The 21113-nt window shown below is 45.8% G+C and overlaps 1 protein-coding gene across 4 annotated transcripts in view; it reads right to left on the bottom strand.

Moving 5' to 3' along the window:
- Nucleotides 1–21113, bottom strand: part of igsf9a (immunoglobulin superfamily, member 9a) — a 36760-nt gene that overhangs the window by 11194 nt on the left and 4453 nt on the right. For all 4 annotated transcript variants that reach the window (XM_042302245.1, XM_024380560.2, XM_042302246.1 and 1 more), the window contains exons 2-15: nt 19965–20059; nt 19617–19811; nt 15423–15569; nt 14684–14832; nt 14448–14565; nt 13429–13570; nt 13115–13260; nt 12851–12993; nt 11135–11275; nt 10448–10564; nt 9643–9793; nt 5520–5631; nt 499–689; nt 128–342 (exon numbers count right to left, since the gene is read on the bottom strand). In XM_042302245.1, the coding sequence (XP_042158179.1) occupies nt 128–342; nt 499–689; nt 5520–5631; nt 9643–9793; nt 10448–10564; nt 11135–11275; nt 12851–12993; nt 13115–13260; nt 13429–13570; nt 14448–14565; nt 14684–14832; nt 15423–15569; nt 19617–19811; nt 19965–20025 (2028 nt within the window). In that variant the 5' untranslated portion in view covers nt 20026–20059. The remainder of the gene's footprint in view (nt 1–127; nt 343–498; nt 690–5519; nt 5632–9642; nt 9794–10447; nt 10565–11134; nt 11276–12850; nt 12994–13114; nt 13261–13428; nt 13571–14447; nt 14566–14683; nt 14833–15422; nt 15570–19616; nt 19812–19964; nt 20060–21113) is intronic.

The raw sequence follows: 21113 nt of genomic DNA, 5'->3' as shown, positions 1-21113 counted from the left end.
TGTCATATGATAAGCCTGAGAGAGGCTTCCTCATTTAAATACCACTGTGGTGTCTAACGGAGATAAGAGTCTTTAAGACTGTGCTGACTGGTCTCTGAGGGAGTGACGAACAGGGACTGGCGGTTACCTTGCGCAGACCTGGAACGATCATCACACTCCTATTGGCACCGATGTCCTCGTCCAGATTTAACCACTCCCCTTGCTCAGTGCGCGATTGGAGGACAAATCCAGTGATGGGCAGGAACTGAGAATAGGGGGACCACTGCAGGACTATACCTGCCAAGCTCTGATTGGCTGACAGCGATGTGGGTGGCTCTAGTTTCGCTCTCCTTGGGAGTGGATCTGAAGGCGTAAGACAGAACACACTTAAAAATAGACCACTTAGGAACTATAATTTGGAGAATAATGTTCAAGCATGCAGCCTTAGAGTAGACAATGTCATTCAGGCTCTAAAGAGACATTGTAAACAGAAGACACTTCAACACAACTGGTACTGACTCAGAGTTCGGACGGTGGCGATTTCGCTGAAAGGCCCAGTGCCCACTTTGTTGTGTGGCAGGACACTGAACTGGTACTCTGTGGCAGGGACCAGCCCCGTCACCTGCAGACTGGAGCCAGAGGAGGAGGGCACAGGCACAGAGAGCCACTCCTGTTTCTCCCCACTGTCACCAACAGACATCTGCTTCAACCTGCAGAGAGAAGATGAGAGTGAATGGAGAGAAAGGAGAGAGAGACAGAGATAGAAAGAAAACAAACACAATTTTGATAAACTCCCATATCTACTGGGTGAAATACCACAGTGTGCCATCACAGCAGCAAGATTTGTGACCTGTTGTCACAAGGGCAACCAGTGAAGAACAAACACCATTGTAAATACAACCTATATATGTTTATTTATTTTCCCTTTTGTACTTTACCATTTGCACATCATTACAACACTGTATATATACATAATGACATTTGAAGTGTCTTTATTCTTTTGGAACTTCTGTGAGTGGAATATTTACTGTTCATTTTTATTGTTTATTTCACTTTTGTATATTATCTACTTCACTTGCTTTGGCAATGTTAACATATATTTCCCATGCCAAGTGGAGAGTGTGTGTGTGCGCATATTCTATGCACAATGTAATATATCTATATGATAACGTAGAGATTCTATACAATAGCATTATTTTCAAGAGATGGTGTCACGATCGTCGTATGGAGTAGACCAAAGCGCAGCTTGGTTAGAATACATTCTCCACCGCATAACACGGTGCCTGCCCGGTACAACGCCCTCTCTCTCCACGGTAAGCACGGGGAGCCCGGCGCAGGTCTCCTACCTGACTTCGCCACACTCCCCGTGTGCCCTCTCCCAATACATTTTTGGGGCTGCCACTCGGGCTTCCAGCCGCGCCGCCGTGCTGCCTCCTCATACCGGCGCCTCTCTGCTTTCGCTGCCTCCAGCTCTGCTTTGGGACGGCGATATTCCCCTGGCTGTGCCCAGGGTCCTTTGCCGTCCAGAATCTCCTCCCAAGTCCAGAAGTCCTTTGATGCTGCTGCTGTCCGTTACCACGCTGCTTGGTCCATTGTTGGTGGGTTATTCTGTCACGATCGTCGTATGGAGTAGACCAAAGCCCAGCGTGGTTAGAAAACATTATTTTTTATTTAATGAAGAACACGAAGAACACTTAAACAAAAAACAACAAAACGAATAATACGAACGTGACCGCTATATAAACAATGTGCTACCGTGCAACATAGACTCCAGCCGCAAAAACCTAAACTAAAGGGGAGGATCCGGGTGGGCCTCTTTCACGGCGGCGGCTCAGGTGCTGGACGTGGACCCCACACCACCATAGTTTAGTCCGTTTTTGTGGCCTCCTAGGAACGGCGACCCTCGCCGCCAACCTAGGACTGGCAACCCTACTAAAGGACCCCACTGGACTGAGGGGCAGCTCTGGACTGAGGGGCAGCTCCAGAGTGAGGGGCAGCTCAGGACTGAGGGGCAGCTCAGGACTGAAGGGTAGCTCCTGGCTGGCTGACGGCTCTGGCAGCTCCTGGCTGGCTGACGGCTCTGGCAGGTCCTGGCTGACTGATGCCTCTGGCAGGTCCTGGCTGACTGATGCCTCTGGCAGGTCCTGGCTGACTGATGCCTCTGGCAGGTCCTGGCTGACTGACGGCTCTGGCAGGTCCTGGCAGCTCCTTGCTGGCTGACGGCTCTGGCAGGTCCTGGCTGGCGGCTCTAGCTGCTCAGGACCGACGGGAGACTCTAGCAGCTCAGGACAGATGGGAGACTCTAGCAGCTCAGGACAGACGGGAGACTCTAGCAGCTCAGGACAGACGGGAGACTCTAGCAGCTCAGGACAGATGAGGCGCACTGTAGGCCTGGTGCGTGGTGCCGGCACTGGTGGTACCGAGTCCGAGGACATGCACCTCAGGGCGAGTGCGGGGAGGAGGAACAAGGAGATCTGGGCTCTGGCGTCGCACAGGAAGCCCGGTGCAGGGGGCTGCCACCGGAGGGCTGGTGCGTGGAGATGGCACCGGATAGACCGGACCGAGAAGGCACACTGGAGATCTGGAGCACCGAGCCTGCCCAACCTTACCTGGTTGAATGCTCCCCGTAGCCAGGCCAGTGCGGCGAGGTGGAATAGCCTGCACTGGGCTGTGCAGGCGAACCGGGGACACCATGCGTAAGGCTGGTGCCATGTACAGTGGGGCAAAAAAAGTATTTAATCAGCCACCAATTGTGCAAGTTCTCCCACTTAAAAAGATGAGAGAGAGGCCTGTAATTTTCATCATAGGTACACTTCAACTATGACAGACAAAATGAGAAAAAGAAATCCAGAAAATCACATTGTAGGATTTTTTATGAATTTTATTGCAAATTATGGTGGAAAATAAGTATTTGGTCAATAACAAAAGTTTATCTCAATACTTTGTTATATACCCTTTGTTGGCAATGGCAGCGGTCAAACGTTTTCTGTAAGTCTTCACAAGGTTTTCACACACTGTTGTAGGTATTTTGGCCCATTCCTCCATGCAGATCTCCTCTAGAGCAGTGATGTTTTGGGGCTGTTGCTGGGCAACACGGACTTTCAACTCCCTCCAAAGATTTTCTATGGGGTTGAGATCTGGAGACTGGCTAGGCCACTCCAGGACCTTGAAATGCTTCTTACGAAGCCACTCCTTCATTGCCCGGGCGGTGTGTTTGGGATTATTGTCATGCTGAAAGACCCAGCCACGTTTCATCTTCAATGCCTTGCTGACGGAAGGAGGTTTTCACTCAAAATCTCACGATACATGGCCCCATTCATTCTTTCCTTTACACGGATCAGTCATCCTTGTCCCTTTGCAGAAAAACAGCACCAAAGCATGATGTTTCCACCCCCATGCTTCACAGTAGGTATGGTGTTCTTTGGATGCAACTCAGTATTCTTTGTCCTCCAAACACGACAAGTTGAGTTTTTACCAAAAAGTTATATTTTGGTTTCATCTGACCATATGACATTCTCCCAATCTTCTTCTGGATAATCCAAATGCTCTCTAGCAAACTTCAGACGGGCCTGGACATGTACTGGCTTAAGCAGGGGGACACGTCTTGCACTGCAGGATTTGAGTCCCTGGCGGCGTAGTGTGTTACTGATGGTAGGCTTTGTTACTTTGGTCCCAGCTCTCTGCAGGTCATTCACTAGGTCCCCCCGTGTGGTTCTGGGATTTTTGCTCACTGTTCTTGTGATCATTTTGACCCCACGGGGTGAGATCTTGCATGGAGCCCCAGATCGAGGGAGATTATCAGTGGTCTTGTATGCCTTCCATTTCCTAATAGTTGCTCCCACAGTTGATTTCCTCAAACCAAGCTGCTTACCTATTGCAGATTCAGTCTTCCCAGCCTGGTGCAGGTCTACAATTTTGTTTCTGGTGTCCTTTGACAGCTCTTTGGTCTTGGCCATAGTGGAGTTTGGAGTGTGACTGTTTGAGGTTGTGGACAGGTGTCTTTTATACTGATAACAAGTTCAAACAGGTGCCATTAATACAGGTAACGAGTGGAGGAAAGGGTAGCCTCTTAAAGAAGAAGTTACAGGTCAGTGAGAGCCAGAAATCTTGCTCGTTTGTAGGTGACCAAATACTTATTTTCCACCATAATTTGCAAATCAATTCATTAAAAATCCTACAATGTGATTTTCTGGATTTTTTTTCTCATTTTGTCTGTCATATTTGAAGTGTACCTATGTTGAAAATTACAGGCCTCTCTCATCTTTTTAAGTAGGAGAACTTGCACAATTGGTGGCTGACTAAAACTTTTTTGCCCCACTGTATGCCAGCCCGAGGAGACGCCCTGGAGACCAGATGCGTAGAGACGGATTCATGGCACCTGGCTCGATGCCCACTCTAGCCCGGCCGATACGAGGAGCTGGAATGTACCGCACCGGGCTATGCACACGCACCGGGGACACCGTGCGCTCCACCGCATAACACGGTGCCTGCCCGGTACAACGCCCTCTCTCTACACGGTAAGCACGGGGAGCTGGCGCAGGTCTCCTACCTGACTTTGCCACACTCCCCGTATGCCCTCTCCCAATAAATTTTTGGGGCTGCCACTCGGGCTTCCAGCTGCGCCGCCGTGCTGCCTCCTCATACCGGTGCCTCTCTGCTTTCGCTGCCTCCAGCTCTGCTTTGGGACGGCGGTATTCCCCTGGCTGTGCCCAGGGTCCTTTGCCGTCCAGAATCTCCTCCCAAGTCCAGAAGTCCTTTGATTGCTGCTGCTGTCCGTTACCACGCTGCTTGGTCCATTGTTGGTGGGTTATTCTGTCACGATCGTCGTATGGAGTAGACCAAAGCCCAGCGTGGTTAGAAAACATTATTTTTTATTTAATGAAGAACACGAAGAACACTTAAACAAAAAACAACAAAACGAATAAGATGAACGTGACCGCTGTATAAACAATGTGCTAACGTGCAACATAACATAGACAATAACCCAAAAAATACCCTAAGAAGATGGCTGCCTAAATATGGTTCCCAATCAGAGACAACGATAAACACCTGCCTCTAATTGAGAACCAATCTAGGCAACCATAGACCAACATAAACACCTAGATGAAAACAACCCCATAAATCTACAAAAACCCCTAGACAGTACAAACACCCTAGAATAAGACAAACACACATATCACCCATGTCACACCCTGACCTAACCAAAATAATAAAGAAAACAAAGAATACTAAGGTCAGGGCGTGTCAGATGGGGCAATGTTAGTAAAAGAAACAGCTTGAAAAAGCATGGTGAAGGATACTGGTTTGTCTTTCAAACTGCTCCATCTGGCATCAGTAATTACTGGTGGGTTTCTGTGTTCTGTCCCAGTCTGTGTCAATACATTTCGTCTGTTTCTCCGTTTGTGACCGTTTACCTCTGCTGTCGCTGATGATCCGCTGTCCTCCACTGACGTACAATGCAATATGTTGCAAATATGGTTACACAGCACAAGGCCATGGAGAGGGAGACAGAACATAGACTAGAAGAGTAGATGACTCACCAGACTGTGAATTTCTGGGTGTATCCCCCATCAAAGCCTGGTTCCCAGGAGACATTGGCCTGCTTCTCCCCTGGAGTGACAGACACCAGAGTGGCAGCATGGGGACTGGTGCCTGACAGACAGAGGAGGAGAAGAGAAAGAGGGAGCGAGAAGTAAGAAGGGGAAGAATAGTGATAAGATGAGCGTTGCGTCATTATTTGACATTGATTCGTAACATACTGATGCGGTTACATAACGTCATGAACAATGTTCGCGGTAGCCTAGACTACTGCGCAGCTCCCCGGGGACTGCCATGCAAAATAAATATCAACCCACAGAGAGAAGCACGAGATTGAACTTCACTCAACTTTCTAGAGCAGTAGTCAATCTCCAAGGCATTCCTAGTCGATCGCCAAACATTTCTGTAAAAAAAACAACGATAACGCCTTGTGTTCCTATCTTTTGTTTTTTTCATCTCATGCTGTTGGCGATAGGTGCACCCGATTCAGCTGCCCTGCGTGCCAGGTAGGTGAATTGTTGCCATTTTTAATCATTTTAAGTGTCTGAAGGTACAAACTCTGTCTACCCAGTGGGCCCGGAGAATAAATCAAGTGCACCTAGTAGGCCTACCGCTGTCCAATCGTATGGCTCAGATTACCGTGTCTGCAGAAACGTAGCAGGCATAAAAGAAAACTACAGCAAAGATGATACTGTGAGCCTTAAAACGTTTAAAACCATGACTAGAGAGAAACTGTCAATGAATACAGCAAAGAGATGCTGTTTTTATGAGTGAGTTCATGTTTAAGTTCTTACTCAGCACTGTCAACACTTTGTATTCAACACTTTTATAAGCCATAAAATACTCGTTCTTCCTATTTCCACTCAGCGCTGCAACAAGCACTGCAGCAGTAATGAATGAGTAGGAAAGTGTATCTATAGGCTTGCGTTGTTGTTATTATTACCGGGTATTTTTTAATATCAATGATATTTCACTTTCTCTGTTCATAGGAGTAACAGCATGAATTTGTGCATGAGGCAGAAATAATGTGGTTTTGCCATCAGCTGGAAGACGGTGAACCTTTTTGGTCAGTGTCAGTGGAGGAAAGGGAGAGCGGAGGGATGTTGAGAGGCAGACCTGCTGCTCTCTCCCTCCGCTGAGACTGACCATCGGATGCAGGCACCATCAGCCCAGTAAAATAAAAATAAAAAGCGAATTATTTAAATGTATGCTCACTCAGCTGTGCCTCACAAGTAATACAATAATGGATCTATTAATCGGTGTGTAAAAAAGTGGTCAGATGAAGCAGATGCTAAGCTACAGGACTGTTTTGTTAGCACAGACTGGAAAATGTCCCGGGATTCTTCCTATGGCATTGAGGAGTATACCACAACAGTCATTGGCTTCATCAATAAGTGCATCGATGACGTAGTCCCCACAGCAACCATATGTAAATACCCCAACCAGAAGCCATGTATTACAGGCAACATCCGCACTGAGCTAAAGGCTAGAGCTGCCGCATTCAAGGAGCGGGACTCTAACCCGGAAGCTTATAAGAAATCCCGCTGTGCCCTCCGACGAAACATCAAACAGGCAAAGTGTCAATACAGGACTAAGATCGAATTGTACTTCACCGGCTCCGATGCTCGTCGGATGTGGCGGGGCTTGCAACAATTACAGACTACAAAGGGAAGCAAAGCCGAGAGCTGCACAGTGACACGAGCCTACCAGACACGCTAACCTATGAAGCGCAAATAACACTGAAACATGCATGAGAGCACCAGCTGTTCAGGACAACTGTGTGATCATGCTCTCCACAGCAGATGTGAGTAAGACCTGTAAACAGGTCAAAATTCACAAGGCCGCAGGGCCAGACGGATTACCAGGATGTGTACTGCGAGCTTGCGCTGACCAACTGGCAAGAGTCTTCACTGACATTTTCAACCTCTCCCTGTCCAAGTCTGTAATACTAACATGTTTTAAGCAGACCACAATAGTCAGGACAACAACCTCTCCCTCAACATGATCAAGACAAAGGAGTAGATTGTGGACTACAGGAAAAGGAGGACCAAGCCCGTCCACGTCCCCATTCTCATTGACGGGGCTGTAGTGGAGCAGGTTGAGAGCTTCAAGTTCCTTGGTGTCCACATCACCAACAAACTAACATGGTCCAAGCACACCAAGACAGTTGTGAAGAGTGCACAACAAAACCTATTCCCCCTCAGAAGACTGAAAAGATTTGGCATGGATACTCAGATTCTCAAAAGGTTCTACGAGATCCTCAAAAGGTTCTACGAGAGCATCCTGACCGGTTGCATCACTTCCTGGTATGGCAACTGCTCAACCTACGACCGCAAGCCACAACAGGGGGTAGTGCGTACAGCCCAGTACATCACTGGGGCCAAGTCAGAGGAAGGCCCTAGAAATTGTCAAAGACTCCAGCCACCCTAGTCATAGACTGTTCTCTCTTCTACCGCACGGAAAGCGGTACCGGAGCGCCAAGTCATAAGACTCCTGAATATCTAATCAAATGGCTACCCAGACTATTTGCATTCCCCCCCCCCCATCTTTTATGCTGCTGTTACTCTCTGTTATTATCTATGCATAGTCACTTTAATAACTCTACCTACATGTACATATTACCTCAATTACCTCGACTAACCGGTGCCCCCGCACATTGACTCTGTACCTATTGCTATTGTTATTTTACTGCTGCTCTTTAACTACTTGTTACTTTAATTTCTTATTTGCATTTTTTAAACTGCATTATTAGGGGCTTGTAAGTAAGCATTTCACTGTAAGGTCTACATCTGTTATATTTGGCACATGTGACTAATAAAATTTGATTTATGATCATATAGTCTACCTCAAATATCAATGTTTTTTTTTAATGGCCAAAACAACAATGTATTTATTGGCAGGGCAATTCCAGCAAAGATAATGTATTGGGTTTATAGCTTACTACACAAACCTCATCACTACAGTACTGTTTTTAATAGGTCAATGTTGCATAGACCTGAGTTTTTTAAGTCATGCAAATAACATATCTAAGTGGTAGATCCCCCCCGGCTTGCATTTTGACTCAGAAAAGGTTGGTGACCACTGTTCTAGAGTTAACTATCAACGTTTCCCTTTACTGTGGCAATTGTGGTCGAATCAACGCAAAATTAGACACTTTAATGCAACATCATGAAACAAAACAAATATGCAAGAGATTTTGCATCGTAGTATGATTCCATTGCACTAACATGCACGACTCAGCCCGTAGTAAACCTGTATGCAAATAGACCATTGTCATATATGGATCTGTGCCATTTACTTTGAACTGGACTGTGTCAACAGCACAAGTGGTCGTGAGTAGATGGGCTTGTTTTGAGATCAAAGCGAGAGCTGCATGTAGCCACATTTTGTTCATATCCTTTGCCAGTTAGTGAGTTATTAGCCCAGTTATAGATCATTTGTAGTCAGCAATAGGGGAGTGATTGCTTCCTGTAAGAGTACAAAACGTGCACATTCCTAGACATCTTTGGAAAAGCGAGTCAGGTAAAGAGCTTTTTTTGTCTTAAAGGGGAAGTGTTGTATTTTGAGACGGGCTTGAATAAGCTAAGTAGCCAATGAGCAGAGGGTAGCATCATTTGTCTGCTTCTTGTAATAATGGTATGGAAATAATAATGCATATTATTTTGTAAAGTGGTTTCTTTCATCAAACAACACAACAACATTTTCAGTCACCTCGTAGGTCTAAACGGACAAGTGGATAAACAGGGTAATGTCAAGCCCTGTATGTTTTTTTCCAAAAGTCTCATAGAATGTAGGCCTACATTGAACACCACACATTGGCTGCATGATAGAACAGCTATTTCCATGTTCAAATGTTATGGGATGCATTTTCTCCATAGTTTTTCATGGTAGGCCTACATTATAATCAAATAGCCACAGTAGCCTACTTGGCCACTGTTAAAACTGTAACTTAAAGCAGTAAACGTGCCATGGAAGTTGCAAAGAATCTTTACAAAGTTCAAGTTTGCACTCAGCAAACCTGAAATTTGCTCAGTTCTGAAAAACAGAGAGAACATTGGTAATGAACACTTTACATAGTAGCTACATTAATAAAGATGAGTAAGTCAGTCAGTCTGTTCCACTCACCCAGCACTGAGATGAGAGTGCTGGCTTTGACAGTGGCCACGCGGTTAGTAACGCTGCACACCCACTCCCCCTGGTGGTCTTTACTGAGAGGAAGCAGCAGCAGGGAGCCGTTAGATGCTACAGAGTACTGAGAGCGTGTGGCAGGTCCAACCTACAGACAGGGAGGACAGAGAGATCAGACTACAGAGTACTGAGAGAGTGTGGCAGGTCCAACCTACAGACAGGGAGGACAGAGAGATCAGACTACAGAGTACTGAGAGCGTGTGGCAGGTCCAACCTACAGACAGGGAGGACAGAGAGATCAGACTACAGAGTACTGAGAGAGTGTGGCAGGTCCAACCTACAGACAGGGAGGACAGAGAGATCAGACTACAGAGTACTGAGAGAGTGTGGCAGGTCCAACCTACAGACAGGGAGGACAGAGAGATCAGACTACAGAGTACTGAGAGAGTGTAGTATGTCCAACCTACAGGCAGGGAGGACAGAGAGATCAGACTACAGAGTACTGAAAGTGAAGGGCAGGTCCAACTGAAAGTGAAGGGCAGGTCCAACCTACAGACAGGGAGGATAGAGAGATCAGACACACAAGCTGGGCTGATTGCTGATGAAGGGCAATCTGCAATCAGTGAAGTGTTTGTTTGTCTCTGTTTATCGGGAGAGGGGTGCTTGCTTGCAGGTGTGTGTTAAATAATAGCTATTTCTGCCTCAGGGTTTGTCCACAGTTCATACTATCATATTCACATGTTGACTGAAGAAGTCAGTAGAGTACAGTCATTTGCTGTGGGGTATGTTGGAGTGTTCTCACCTTGCTCCAGGTTATACTAGGGGCTGGATCTCCAGTGGTCTGGCAGGGAATAACAAGCATTCTCCCAACCTCCTGTCTATACTCCTTACGGGGACAAACGCTGAGTGACGGGGGGTCCTGTGGGTCATAACAAAACAACCAGCCGTGTCATTTAGTCAAGGAGTTTATCGCAATTAGAGAAAGTGAGTGAAACAGTTGATTACCTTCAGCTTTAGCCACGATTATTCTATTTACAAAAGGATTAGATCCATAATTAACTTTGATATAGAGGAGCTATTGTAATCAGACCACATTAAACTCAATTCATGTAACAGGCTGACAAGCAGAGGAGTGTAAGAAGGTCATCAAAATGCTCATTGGCTATCTCAGCTCTCTCTCTTCAGAATGAGAGAGGCTTTTAATTGGGTAGCATTTTATTTTACAGTGCTGTTTTCATAGGTATTTATCTGCAATTTACAAGGAAACTACGTGGTAAAAATGGGACATTCTAGTCTAGTTAAATTGCACAAAATTAGTAACCAACTACTTGCTTCCAAATTGGTAGCAATAACTTTTTAAAGAAACAAACCAATATTGCAGAAGTTATTATTTATGCAACTACCATTTTACCACGTAATTTCTAAGTAAATACCTGGTCATTTATGTACTGAACAATAAACTGCTAGAGGACATTGGGTGTACCCTGACCTGTAGGATGACTGTCGTGGGCCCTGATTGGCCCATGGTCCCGTAGCTGTTGTAGGGGGTACACGTGTATATGCCTGTTGCATCATCATTGGCAGTAGCCATGAACACCGAGCCTTCAGATGTCAACGTCCATCCTGGGTACTGATTAGATAATACAGAGAGAGGGATCAGACAGTTTTTTAATTCAGCTTAATGTGAATAATTATGTAAACAATGAATAGCAACTAATATCTTAGCTGAGGATAAAGCTAAGTGTTATAAGCCCAAAAAATGATATACAGTGCCTTCGGAAAGTATTCAGAACGCTTGACTTTTTCCACATTTTGTTACGTTACAGCCTTATTCTAAAATGTATCAAATTTAAAAAATCCTAATCAATCTACACACAGTTTCTAGAAATGTTTGCACATTTTAATTTTTATTTATTTTTACAGAAATATCTTATTTACATAAGTATTCAGACTCTGCTATGAGACTCAGAATTGAGCTCAGGTGCATCCTGATTCCATTGACCATCCTTGAGATGTTTCTACAACTTGATTAGCGTCCACCTGTGGTAAATTCAACTGATTGGATAAGATTTGGAAAAGCACACACCTGTCTATATAAGGTTTCACAGTTGACAGTGCATGTCAGAGCAAAAACCAAGCCATGAGGTGGAAGGAATAGTCTGTAGAGCTCCGACACAGGATTGTGTCTGAGTAAGGGTACCAAAACATTTCTGTAGCATTGAAGGTCCCCAAGATAACAGTGGCCTCCATCATTCTTAAATGGAAGAGGTTTGGAACCACCCAGACTCTTCCTAGAGCTGGCTGCCCGGCCAAACTGATCAATTGGGTGAGAAGGGCCTTGTTCAGGGAGGTGACCAAGAACCCGATGGTCACTCTGATAGAACTCCAGAGTTCCTCTATGGAGAAGGGAGAACCTTCCAAAGGGACAACCATCTCTGCAGCACTCAACCCTAGTCAGGGTTGAGGCAAAAATGAACAGAGCAAAGTACAGAGAGATCCTTGTTGAAAACCTGCTCCAGAGCGCTCAGGACCTCCGACTGGGGCGAAGGTTCACCTTCCAACAAGACAATGACCCAAAACACACAGCCAAGAAGATGCAGGATTGGCTTCGGGATAAGTCTCAATGTCCTTGAGTGACCCAGCCAGAGCCCGGACTTGAACCCGATTGAACATCTCTGGAGAGACCTGAAAATAGGTGTACAGCGACGCTCCCCATCCAACCTGACAGGATCTGCAGAGAAGAATGGGAGAAACTCCCCAAATATAGGTGTGTCAAGCTTGTAGCGTCATACCCAAAAATACTTGAGGCTGTAATCACTGCCAAAGGTGCCTCAACAAAGTACTGAGTAAAGGGTCTGAATACTTAAGTAAACATGATATTTCCGTTTTTTAAATATAAATTTGCAACAAAAATAAATACAACTGTTTTCGCTTAATTGTGGGGTATAGTGTGTAGATTGATTGGGGGGGGACGATTTAATCAATTTTAGAATAAGGCTTTAACGTAACAAAATGTGGAGAAAAAAATCAAGGGGTCTGAATACTTTCAGAATGCACTGTATAAATCTCTGTTAAATGGAAACATATTCTCTGTTGAGCAGTAGGCATACAGGGCATATTGATTCCTTATGGAAATGGTCAAATCAGCAGCATCAGACAGTTAACGGCTATCCCTAATGAGGGGAGATATGAGGCTGATCTCCACCATGGCCAGATCCAGTGGCTGTCCATCCTTGGTCCAGTCGACACGGAGCAGGGGTGGCTGAGCTCTCACGGGGCAGGAGACCAGACCTCCCAGGCCTGTGGGGAGATATGTCTGCGGTGGCATCAGGAGAGCCTGGGCAGGGTCTGAAAGGGAGAGAGGAGGAAACAACCTGAAGGTTGGAAGGGATTTATGGACAGGTAGGATTTGTGTCATTATGTGGGGACTGAAGACGGGAGAGGAACGGATCAACACATAGACACTTACGTGTCACAGTGAGATTGGCAGATGCAGTAGGCGGAGTCAACAGTCCGTTGGTGGGCATGCAGGTATAGTTCCCAGAATCGTCTGGGGTAATGCGGGTGATGAGGAGGGTGCCGTCCACCATGATCTTCACACGGGACTTCAGAGCCCTAACACCAACAAAAAAAGAAAACTTAAAACCCTTTCAGACACACAACCCCGTAAAGGACATTCAAATGGAGCAAACGCCTCATTAGAAACATTACAACATTCGCAAAATCCCATGTAAATATACAAATCCAATATAAAGAAACCGGGTCAAAATGCACCAAACTCACTCTATGTGGTAGACATTCTCTCCCTCTCTCTGCCACACATAGGTCATGTTGGGAGGATCAGCCAAAGCCTGGCACTGCAGCTGGGCATCCTGGGTCATGTTGAGGGAGGTGTCCTTTGGGGGGATAACAATGACTGGAGGACCTGTTTGAGATGGAAAGAAATCCCTGATCTATTCTATGATAAAAGTCAGCAGGACATGGCAGATTAGCAAGATATCTAAACTCCAATCAGTTATCTGGTGAGAGCAACACTGCACAGCATGACAGTGACATTCATGTTGGGAGATTATGGCTGATTGGGATAAATACTTAGAGGATTTGTTTGAAGGCCTGTTTTATAGGCTTACATAAGGATTTGAAAAAGTGACTACAGCCAAAAATCAAAGACTTATTATAATCCTAACAGGTGTCACTGCCAAAAACACACCCAAATCTAAAATGACATATCCTGGTCCTATTGACGTCATGCGGCATAACATAGTGCGACTTAAAAATAAATGGAAAATATTTTATTACATAAGTGAAATTTATGAGGGAAAATATCCACAGTATGGACACACCATATAAACCCTTGGGTTCACCTGTAACTGAACATCACACAACCACCACCAGATGGCGATAACAACTCTCGACACTCAGGGGATAATTAAAGAGCAGCAAAAATAACAATAGCGAGGCTATATACCTATATACAGGGGGTACCGGTACAGAGTTAATGTGCGGGGGCAGGTAATTGAGGTAATATATACATGTAGGTAGAGTTTAAAGTGACTTATGCATAGATAATAGCAGAGAGTAGCAGCAGCGTAAAAGAGAGAGGGGGGGGAATGCAAATAGTCTGGGTAGCTATTTGATTAGATATTCAGTAATCTTATTGCTTGGGGGTAGAAGCTGTTTAGAAGCCTACTAGACAAGGTGTTGGGAGATTCCTATGAATTTTTCTGTTCTTCCAGTATGACCCAGGGGGAAACTGTAGATAGGAATCTCCTGAACAAACAAGCAGACAAATAGCGACTGACCTTTGACTTTAAGTTTTGTCACATGAGTCACATTGCCCTCCGCATTGGAGGCGAGACATTCATACTGTCCTCCTGCCTCCCTGTCCACTGATCTGAGAGACAGCGTCCCACTCAGAACCTGAGAGAGGGGGAGAGAGAGAGCAATGAATTTCCCTGCAGGGACAATAAAGTTTGCATTGAGAGAGAGATAGATTGCAATGTTGGATTGTAGGGGTGATGTTTTTTTGATTCCTCACCTCAACCTTGTCTCCTTCAATGAGAGTACCATCTTTAGCCCAGGTTATGGTGGGTGGTGGGTTACCATGGGCAATGCAGGCCAGAGAGAGAGGATTCCCCACTAGAGCCTCCATGACAGGGGGAGGGGTCTTGCTGAAAATAGGAGGAGCTACAGAACAACAACAAAGACAGTCAACACAACATCCTCTATCCCTTTTCCACAGAGACAGTTAAACAGTTTGTAAAGGTGAAGATCTCACAAAAAAACAAAGCAGAATCAGCACCTTTGCCATAGTTTAAAGTCATATTGGCTGAATGCGCTTGACCTGGGGTAAGCAAACATCCCTTAGAGGCCAGTCACTTACTGTACAGCTCACCATGAGTAAAGCATGTGTTTGTTTAGGAGACAGAAAGAGATGTTCTGCCTGGCCGTGTGCTCCAGGCCCTACTGCCAAGGCATCTTAACCTTATTAGACAATGAGCCTGAGACGTGACCCTGCCGTTGCCCGGGCCATGTGCCTGGCTAATCTGTCCTAATTCCTCGGCGCCTCTCCTGCTCCTCTCTCACCCCACCAAAAGTCTTCCTAGTAGGAACGTGTCCTACATGGGTGCGTTTGTCTGAGCAGTCGTGTTTTGTTGACAGAGGTCACAGAGAGACAGAGGGAGTGTGTGTATATGATATGATAAGGTACGATGAGGATAGTACGACTGTATGGCCTTAAAATAAAGCCCCTCCCCTTCACAAGCCCCTCCTCTCACCGGTGACAGACAGCAGGGTCCAGGTGCCATTGCGGGTCTCATCTGTAGTTTTGTCCAGCAGGAGGATGCGACACTCGTACAGGCCCTGGTCCTCTATGAGGAGCCCCTTCACCCTCAAGACAGTATTCCTCACCAGAGACACACGGCCTGGAGACACAGGGGAGGACACAGGAGTGAGAGGGCACGAGACAGGGTCAGAACCAATCAAACCATTGGAAATAATGAGGAATTTCAGGGAGGTTCAATACAAAGAATGTGTTTTACAACTGATAGGAGTGTTCTATGATACTTCAATTGCCTACAGATAAAGCCTTCCAAACATACACGCACACACACACACTGGGATTGTCATCGAGAGCCTTGACATTTTATCTCCTGGTTGCCAGGTGACTGCACCCTGTGGCAATGGTGTTTGCTGACTCACCCCTCCCTCCTTCCCTGTGGCGTCTCTCTCATCTCCCTCACTCCATTTCTCTTAAGTTGCCATTTCTTTTGCTATTCAATTAAGCCATATTTGTAACTAAATGACTGAAACAGTGCAGTTTAGCGGCGTGATAAGCCTGGACTTCACAGACAGTGAAGCACTGAGGAGAATATCCAGACACATACAGCTGCTGCATAAACATAACAAGTCATCACAAGAACGCGAGCCTGCCTCACACTGTAGCGCTAATGTGTTTGTGACACTGAGTCATTGAGGTGTGTTGAGCTAATCATTAACGCCAGTCCATGTCTCCAGTGACAGGGAGGGACCGTTTCCATGCCCACAGTGGGGATCAGGAAGCTACTGCAGTTAAAGGGGTGGTGGCTGTGATAATAGATGAGGAACCGACTATGACATCACATGCTGTTTACTTTTTCCAAATGGAATGGGGGCTAAATCCACATGTGTCACGGTCAGAGCAAAATACCCGTTCTCACACGTACGCACGCACACACACACACACGCACGCACGCACACACCAACTAGGGATTGGATCACCTACCGCTGTTGTGATTTGAAAAGGTTCACATGAAAAAAATGCATCTCTAGATTTGAATAATATGTAAATTGGAGAGAGAGAAATTAAAGAGGAGAGAGAGAAAGCAAAAGGAGAGATGGAGACAGGGAGAGGGAGAGATACACACATATGCACTAACACAGGCACGGTATTGCATATGCAAACAAATCAACTCTGTAATGAGTTTAGTGGGGCTTAGTGTGGGGTTTCAGTGAAGGCATTGTTGATTTAAATACAATCACAAGACTGGCCCAGTGAGCCTTCTCTTTGGCAGCCATTCTCCCACATCATGGCATTCTCTGCAACCACCAAATGTCACTCCCCTCCACCACTCCTCTAGCCTCGTATATACCAGACTTATTAATGCTGCAGCGAACCATTCACGTGAGCTCGAGGGATCAAGCAGCTCGCGAGGCTACCACTCCTCCCCCTCTTTCTCTCGTTCTCCACTTGCCGGTCCCTCCTCTCCTTTGGCACTCTAATGATCCAAAAACTATTTCTGTTGACCGCCATGTCAGTCTCTGTCTGTTTAATCCAGGACGACACTCTCTCCCACACCCATTAGTGCAGATACAAGTGTGGGACATCTGAGTCCGATGTTACTAATATTTCTAATGTTTCCATTGGATGTCCAGTCCTGCAACTCAAAGAATTGGGACCACACCCCATTGCTCTGAATGCATCACTAGACAAAGCCCAGCTAGGTTTGATCCTTCAATGGCCTCAGCTCTCAGGTGACAGTCCAACAGGAAAGCATCTACACTAGCAGCACAGACACATGACAATGACTCAGCTCTCAGGTGACAGTCCAACGGGAAAGCATCTACACTAGCAGCACAGACACATGACAATGACTCAGCTCTCAGGTGACAGTCCACTAGCAGCACAGACGACAATGACTCAGCTCTCAGGTGACGAACGGGAAAGCACGGGAAAGCATCTACACTAGCAGCACAGACACATGACAATGACTCAGCTCTCAGGTGACGGTCCAACGGTGAAAGCATCTACACTAGCAGCACAGACACATGACAATGACTCAGCTCTCAGGTGACAGTCCAACGGGAAAGCATCTACACTAGCAGCACAGACACATGACAATGACTCAGCTCTCAGGTGACGGTCCAACGGGAAAGCATCTACACTAGCAGCACAGACACATGACAATGACTCAGCTCTCAGGTGACAGTCCAACGGGAAAGCATCTACACTAGCAGCACAGACACATGACAATGACTCAGCTCAAATAATGCACTTATTTCAATACTCTACAACCCAATAAAATGTTATGTTTTAATTTGTAGATGAATGGCAACAATCAAACAGATTAGATCAGGATCACTAAATTATGCTAAGCCTGCACACAGGCTGCCTTCAATCTACTATCACAGCTTTGCATTTGTGTAAATATCTGAATATGTTTTGTTGCTGATGGGACTTTCCAAGTGCCCACGGATATGAAATTCAGAATGTATGGTCCCTATTCCTTCCTTGAGACATGTCGTCACCCTTGGGCAAAGGTTTCCCAGGTGCTGGTATTCTAGTTTCGGTCGGAGAAGAAAGCAGATAGAGTTACCTCCTGAAACCCTTCAGTTCCTAATGTCTGCATGTTGTTTTCCTGTTAAGAGACGCTGTGATCATTTGACATTTTTAATCATCACAGTTTGGCTACCAACTCAGAGACTAGGAAACTGCTATGGAGCCGTATGCATGCCTTAATGAAATATTAGTCATTCAATATAAGTCAGTAGCCTAATAATCGTAATATGATCCAATGCTGGTCCGTAGATGTTGGAAAATATACAGGCCAGTACAGTGGGGATATTCTTTATGTATTTATGATTTGCTTTGTAGACACTCTGGTAGTAATATAGAGTACAGGATATCATTATGTTACACAGCATTTATACAGCTGTATTTTCCAAAGCATTGACTATTCTCTCTCCCGGGGTCTGAATCAGCATTTCTGTGTGTACAGAACTAACAACCTGCTCACTTCTCCAGATCACTTCTCTCTCTCTCTACACAGCGCTCTCCTCTGCTCTATATACACAACAAACACTGAAAAGACCCATTCAGCTCTTCCTCCTCCGTAATAGAGGGGAAAGGGCTGACCTATCCAGAGGACATTAGTCAGACTCTAGGTTTCTTCCTAGGTTCCTGCCTAGATAGGGAATCTTTCCTAGCCACCGTGATTCTACATCTGCATTGCTTGCTGTTTGGGGTTTTAGGCTGGGTTTCTGTATAGCTCTTTGTGACATCTGCTGATGAAAAAAAGGGCTTTATATATTCATTTGAGTGATTGACTTTCTTGCTTTTTCTTTGGCAAGAGCAGCACTAAAGATTGAGGCATCCGTTATCTCTCATCACCAAGTCATATTACTCTGAATGGTTTTATAGCAAGTCTGCTCTACAGCAGTGTCAATGAGGCATGTATGGTTATCGTATTTCCCTGTCTGGTTGGCATGGGTGTGTCATCTGGCTCTCTAACATTCTAATACGAATTGGCTGAACAGGTGTATAGTGTGATTCCTGAGCCCTAGCCAATACACACATATGAATGCACTGCACCCGTGCACAAATTCCAATGATCAGAGACCGGTCTATTCTCACTCCCACCGGCCCGTTGGAAGACAGATCTTCCTCTAGTTAGGTTTGTCCTAAAACACACAGACATGCTCTCCCTCTGTCCACGTCAATCCCTTTGTCTGAGACTTTAAAGGACAGAAGCCGTCACAAAAGGTATTTCTGCTCTATTGAAGATCTCTTTCCCCCATAGACTGCCTTTTGTTCTCTGACCCTGGGCGGAATGGGGACAATAGACCATGATGCAATCTGAGAGGACCAACGAACACAAAGCCCCCAGCTCACACAGTCCATTGGGGTGCGGTGCAGTTAGGAGGACTGAAGCTGACAAAGGGATGAGTTACTGTTGTTTTTTGAGTGAAGATAGCTTTTAAGGAAGGATATAGGTAGGATGAAGTCTGGGTGGACTTTTACTGTAGGAAAGGGGGCTTGACAGTGTTAATGGACAAGGCCTCTGGAAAAAACTGTTTGGGGTCTGGAAACCTCAGCCTTGGGCAACAGATGATACCAAAGCGCTGAGACGGATCTGACAGGGGGCTGAAATGAAACACTCTCACTGTAAGATTAGATCCCAGTCGAGCCTCTGATGGGCTGAATATGGACTTACCCTCGTAGTTGGGATGCACCCGAGGAGCATACGCTCCAAACTTCATCAGGACTGGGATGTCGAATCCCTGGCGCACCCATTCCACCACGTGCAGGGGCACAGACGCACCCGCGTAAGGGAGTGGCAGTCTACACGCCATCTCCACCACACCCCCTACCTTGGCACGCACCTCTGGCTTCTGACCATGAGTGACCCCTATGAGGGTCAACAAAAAAAAGACATTATTCGCATTATTATATTCCTGCTGAGGGAAATGGCTGAATGTAGGGACAGGTATGGATGTGGCTGTGAAGAGAGCGAATGACAGAGAGTTCATTACAGAGGGAAAGCATTAAGTACTCTACTCACACAGAAGGCACAGTGCCGTCACCATGGTAACATCCAGAAAAGAGTCTCTTTTTGGTCCCATAGCTGCCAGTCAAACAGCCTCCAGCATACTTGATCTGTTGACAAAAATACACACTTGTCACACATTGCATCTTGCCAACAAAACAGACACCTGTCACCTCTCGCCAAACTAGCGGGCAAGAGAACTGACAGTTGTGTCTAGCTTATAGACATATGGAAGATGTGTTTAGATTTCTTCAAGTACCTTTCTCAAGATTGGAATTCACCCCATATCATTTCACAAACGGATATCCAACAGACAACCCTGCCAAAACCCTTCCAGCCCTACATGGTTCTCATAACTTCAATGCTCATTAAATGTCACATAAATCTACAGAGTCCGTTTTGCAGAGCACCTGACCAGCTCCAGTAAGAATCAGTGTGGTTTTCTCAAGAGAGCTTAGTGAACTTGTTGGCAGTCAGCAGTCAAGGACAGAAATAATCTGGGCTGCCTCAGACATACAGCAGCCAGTAGCACTGTACTGCATGTGGTGCATCAGTCATTGGTGGCATAAAGCTGGCAGTAGGCTACTTCAAGCAGGTCAAAGACGATACTGTGCTTGTTTTTATGATCCACCATGAATCCATGATGAAGGTTTCCAGTCAGGGAGGAAGTCAGAGCCTCTACTATTATAACCTATACAGTAACCCTACAGCAAGTGTCAGCAACAGGCGGCCTGTGGGCCAAAACCGGACAGTAAACCATTTTTTGGGGGCCCCCCAGTTTTTGGTCAAATCACCTGGAATTCTGCAAAGAAATGGTTTCATTTGTTCCCAAGTATCCCCTCTAATAAAGAAAGATTAATCTATGATTGTGTCTCAATGTGATCAAGGTATGAAGTTATTGTTATTTTCAAACACAATCTATTTTTGGGCTTAGTTGTGGTCAATTTGCAGTGTATAAATTATTAAAATTATGTTCTGCCCCGACGACCATCCACTCTGAAAAAAATTGGCCCACGGCTGTATCTAGATGCCTACCCCTGCCTTACAGTATGCCTCCATAAAGCTAGAGATACATGGATTGCTTTGCTGGAGTCCTTGACCACATAAGACGTGTGTGGCGTGCTCGTGTGAGGGAGCGATTTAACTAATACTCCACTCAACACT

This window comes from Oncorhynchus tshawytscha, linkage group LG20 (assembly GCF_018296145.1).
Source record: "Oncorhynchus tshawytscha isolate Ot180627B linkage group LG20, Otsh_v2.0, whole genome shotgun sequence".
Classification (NCBI taxonomy): domain Eukaryota; kingdom Metazoa; phylum Chordata; class Actinopteri; order Salmoniformes; family Salmonidae; genus Oncorhynchus; species Oncorhynchus tshawytscha.
The sequence above is the reverse complement of the archived record's forward strand: the minus strand, read 5'-3'. Positions and strand labels throughout refer to the sequence as shown.